The 5,080-nt window shown below is 43.0% G+C and overlaps 1 protein-coding gene across 1 annotated transcript; it reads right to left on the reverse strand.

Moving 5' to 3' along the window:
- Positions 1–4,224: 4,224 nt before the first annotated feature.
- On the reverse strand, positions 4,225–4,620 carry LOC109706293. The gene has a single exon (XM_020227065.1). It carries the CDS (start codon positions 4,618–4,620, stop codon positions 4,225–4,227), a length of 396 nt encoding a protein of 131 aa, XP_020082654.1.
- Positions 4,621–5,080: the final 460 nt, after the last annotated feature.

A 5,080-nucleotide genomic window follows, 5' to 3' on the forward strand; every position in this document is an offset into this window, starting at 1 on the left:
TCTATGGGAGCTATAATCGGTTCTCGTATGTGAACCGAAGGTAGCAACCTCCTCTGTATTACTATTGATTCTAACTTCGGCTCTCTATATCCTGAAGCCGATTGAGCTAGTTCATTAGCCTTTTCATTTTTTTTGTTTGCTCAAATGTTTGAATTCAGTCTCTCTGAATTCACATAGCAACTCTAATGTCTTCCTTAAATAATTTTGTAAATTTGGGTTTCCACATCGGTATTCCCCATTCACTTGTTTGATTACTAATTGTGAATCACCGATGACTTTGATTGATTTTGCTTTCAATTCTTGTAAAATTTCTAGGCCAATTATTAAGGCCTCATATTCGGCTTGATTGTTAGAGCAGCCGAAATCTAGCTCAAAAGCAAATTGGCATGAATACCATTCAGGAGATTGGATAACTATTCCAGCTCCTGCTGATTCGACTGTTCTTGAGCCGTCAAAATAAAGTGTCCAAGGCTGACAACCGACTAAATTTTGCTTTGGTTCTTCTAATTCCACACATGGATGATCAGCCAAGAAATCAGCTATCCCTTGTCCTTTAACGGCTTTAGCCGGAATATAATTAAGGGAGAATTCAGACAAAGCCAACATCCATTTTTCAAGCCGACCTCTTAATACAACTTTAGCCAACATATACTTTACCAGGTCGGTTTTGCATATTACCGACACCTCAGTCGATAAAATATAGTATCTTAACTTTGTGCATGAATAATACAAAGCCAAACATAATTTTTCAATAGCCGAATATCGTTTCTCAGTATCTAGAAAACGTCGGCTTAAATAATAAATGGCTTGTTCTTCTTTTTCTTCATTTTCTTGGGCTAACAAACATCCCAAATTCTCCTCTGCAGCCGATATGTACAACTTCATCGGCAGATTCAGCTTTGGAGGCTCCAGTACCGGAGGATTCGATAAATATCTTTTTATATTTTCAAACGCCTCATGCTGTTCCTCCGTCCAAATAAATTATTCTTTGTCTTTAAGCCGAAGTAATGGAGTAAAAACTCCAATTTTCCCAACCAAGTTGGATATGAACCGCCGAAGATAATTAATCTTTCCCAACAAACTTTGTAATTCCTTTTTGCTTTTTGGCGGCGGTAATTCTAATATTGCTTTCGCCTTGTTTTTATCAATTTCGATCCCTTTTTTATGCACTAAAAATTCTAAAAAATTTCCTGCTGAAACTCCAAAAGCACATTATAAAGGGTTCATTTTCAAATTATATTTCCTCATTCTTTCAGAGGCGAGCTTTAAATCAATCCAATGTTCGGCTTGCGACTTGGATTTTACGACTATATCGTCGATATATACTTTCACAATTTTGCCTATTAAATCATGGAAAATAAAATTCACTGCTCTCTGGTAAGTAGCTCCGGCATTATTTAAGCCGAACGGCATAACAACCTATTCAAAAGTTCCAATTGAACCAGGGCATCTAAAAGCCGTTTTAGCCATATCTTCCTTAGCAATATAAATTTGATTATAACCAGCATATCCATCCATAAAGGACATGACCTCGTTACCGGAAGCCAAATCTACTAACATATCGGCTATTGGCAAAGGATACTTATCTTTTGGCGTGGCTAAATTTAAGTTCCTGAAATCAATGCAAATTCTAAGTTTACCATTCTTTTTTCGTACTGGAACTATGTTAGATACCCAATCAACATAACGGGCCGCTCTAATAAATCCGGCCTTCAAAAGATTTTCTATTTCATTCTTGATTTGGAGTACAATATTCGGCCCAAACCAACGAGCCGGTTGTTTAAAAGGCTTAAACCCTTTTTTAATGGGCAGCCTATGTCACGCCCCGAGCTCCGCCAATTTGGTTGGATTCGAGCACATGACAGACGTCGAATGAACAGTACCTCCCCTGTTTGCCCAAGGCTCCAACAACAAGTATATTACCAGCAAGTTAAAAGAGAATTGCGAGATATACAAGGTTTGCACGAGAGCAAACAACAACCACAGTGAAAGCATCGAAACTATCTAAACATCCAACACATGTCATTTGATTACATTTGAACCAAACACAAGTAGTCCATTACATTTATTACATTATTCTTGCATTACCCAAAATATAATTTACATTACATCACTTTTACTTTACAATTTCAACATACAAAAGTTGAATACATCAAGAGTAGGGTATGCCTATGTAACTCCGGGGTCGCTATCTACGGCGCGACTCCCTTGCCTCGATCCTCCGCCGCCCCGCTCGCGTATGGATCTGCAGGGTTAGTGGTAATGAGAACTAGAAGAAGTTCCCAGTGGGTTCGGCCGCCGACCACGCCGATTCGCCCACTAGGTCTAATTCAGGCATATGTATTTCAATAAAGAAGAATAACAAACCAGCTAATGCACTTCTAATACAATGCCTACAAAAAAGCAATCCACAGATAGATATTCATGATCAAATACACGATAACTATGCATGCATGTCCTTTTTCACTTTCCCTTGGCCTTTACCCAATTCAACCTGGGGTGCTCCTAGTTTACCCCAACTCACAGTCCACATATCCATCTAACGGCGCAGGCACGAGGCACTACCACCCGAAGGATCTTCGCCGGGCACGTCCACCCGTGGTGCATTTCTTCTCCGGAGTACACCGCTCGTGGAGGAGCGACCTCACACAAGCCGGAACCAATACCTGTGAGTATGATCCCATCCTCAATTTGAGGAGGTATGGCCAACCTGTCACAATTCTCACTGTTTCAATGCCGCTGAATAGTTATTACCTATTCATGTACATACTGTCACTTGCCAATGTCATGGTGGTCCTGATGCCACAACAAATAATGTCACTTGGGTTATACCTTATTTAACTATTCACCTATCGATGTCAATCGAGTCACTAATGTCCATGTTGCCTTTGCTTACTACGGTCACGGTCATTTCTTACAATCACATGCATATAGGGCCTTTCACTTTCCTTTTCTATACAGTTCAATATCACTACAATAATCTCAAGCAGATAATTGTTACAACCAACACATGCTGTTCATTACCCTACATACAAGAATGCTATAATACCAATATGCTCAAATGAAAGGACATAGACATAGAAAAAGATCCGGTATTTCTGGATAGCACCCCCCACCTTTATGTGTCACAAGGATGCCACAGTTCCAATTCCACGATTTTTGGGCTTGTTCGCCGCGAGCTACGACGATCTATACTATTTCAGCTTGTTTTCTCAATATCTTCGCGCACGCTCGTCGTATCGCCGAACCGAGCGCACCAACGCGTTCGTAGACCTACCAATTTGGTTAAAATGAGATCAAATCCAAGTTTGAACCTCAAAACTACAAAACCCTAAACATAGGTCCCTTAACAAAGTCATCTTCCCCAACATAGGTCCTTACACATGAGAAACTTGGGGAAAATACTCTAATCCATTTCCTAGAAGTATACTAGAAGGAAAAATCCACACTCTAGCTCAAAACCCATGAGAACTCACCTTTGGAGTCCAAAGCTTCCTTCAAAAGCCTTGATCAACCTTGCTCTACACCTTGGAGAACTTCTTCTCCAAGCTTTTCTCCTCCAAACCCTCCTTGGTCCAAGCCCTAGAGAGAGAGGGAGAGAGAAGAGAAGGATTTTAGAGAGAGAGAGGGAAGGTTTTGAGGGTGAGAGTGAGAACAAATGGTTCTCACTCATGCCCTAGCTCAAATAACCCCTCTCATGCCATATTTGCATTTAAACCCCTCAACTTTTCACTTTTGCAACTAGCCCTCACTGGGCATTTTCGGGCTCGGGGACCGGTCTCTCCTCTTCAGGGACTGGTTCTCGAGAGCTACCCTGCAACCTGCGCAGAAGGGGACCCGTCTACCCCTGATGAAACCGGTCTCCGGGGACCGGTCCCCGCCGAACGACCGGTTCCCGAGAGCTCAGTTTCTAGGACTTAGCCGATTTTTCCCTCTACTCAGCTGACCAACGTTCGGGAACCGGTCTCTCACCCAAGGGACCGGTCCCCGAGAGTAAAATTTCTGGGATTCTTCCAGAATTGCAGTTTCACTCTCTCGGGTCCCTTTATACTCCATATATAGGCTCCAATGCACTTTTAGCCTATAGTAACTCATTCCTTTCTGCGTTCCGCTCATTTCGATGGAACTCGGCACGACTTACGGGGAAGTGATATGTTACATTCCCCACCCCTTAAAATTATTTCGGCCGCAAAACTAATTCATTCGTAATTTAAACTCCATACCTCATCTTAGTTCCTCGAAAAGATGAGGATAACGCTCCTTCATCATGTCCTCAAGCTCCCACGTCTCTTCTCGATCGCCGTGTTCGCTCCAATAGATCTTAACATATGGAATTTCTCGACTCCGTAGCTTTCGTACCTCCCGATCAACAATGTACGCCGGGAACTCTTCGTAGGTCATGTCCATTTGAAGTTCTGTCGGTATATACGAGAGAACATGCTCCGGATCGTAAACATACTTGCGGAGATTAGATACATGGAACACATCGTACACCCCCGCAAGCCTCGGCGGTAAGGCTACTCTGTAGGCCACCACGCCAACCCTTTCTAAGATCTCGAAGGGTCCGACAAATCGGGGACTTAACTTTTTCCGGACACCAAACCGCTTAACACCACGCATCGGCGATACCTTTAGGAACACGCGGTCCCCAACCGCGAACTCAATGTCGTTCCTTCACTTATCGGCATAGCTCTTGTGCCTTGACTGCGCCGTCATTAATTTTTGCCGTGCGAGACGAACTTTCTCCTCGGCCTCCCGAACAACTTCTGGGCCAAGAACAACCTTTTCGCCCACCTCGCTCCAATGAATTAGCGAGCGACATTTCTTTCCTTATAGGGCTTCGAATGGTGCCATTCTTGATAGCTATTATTGTATGCAAACTCCGCCATCGCTAAGTAATCGTGCCACCCTCCACGATAGTCAAGCACACATGCTCGCAACATGTCCTCGAGTATCTGAATAGTTCTCTCAGATTGTTCATCACTCTGAGGATGAAACGCCGTACTAAAATCGAGCCGCGTGCCTAGAGCATCCTGCAAGCTCCTCTAGAAATGAGAAGTGAACCGAGGATCTCGATCTG

Source organism: Ananas comosus, unplaced genomic scaffold, assembly GCF_001540865.1.
Source record: "Ananas comosus cultivar F153 unplaced genomic scaffold, ASM154086v1, whole genome shotgun sequence".
NCBI lineage: Eukaryota > Viridiplantae > Streptophyta > Magnoliopsida > Poales > Bromeliaceae > Ananas > Ananas comosus.

Bases quoted from the DNA above. Each gene is read 5' to 3' on its own strand.
- LOC109706293 (XM_020227065.1), bottom strand. From the start codon at position 4,620: ATGCGTGGTGTTAAGCGGTTTGGTGTCCGGAAAAAGTTAAGTCCCCGA.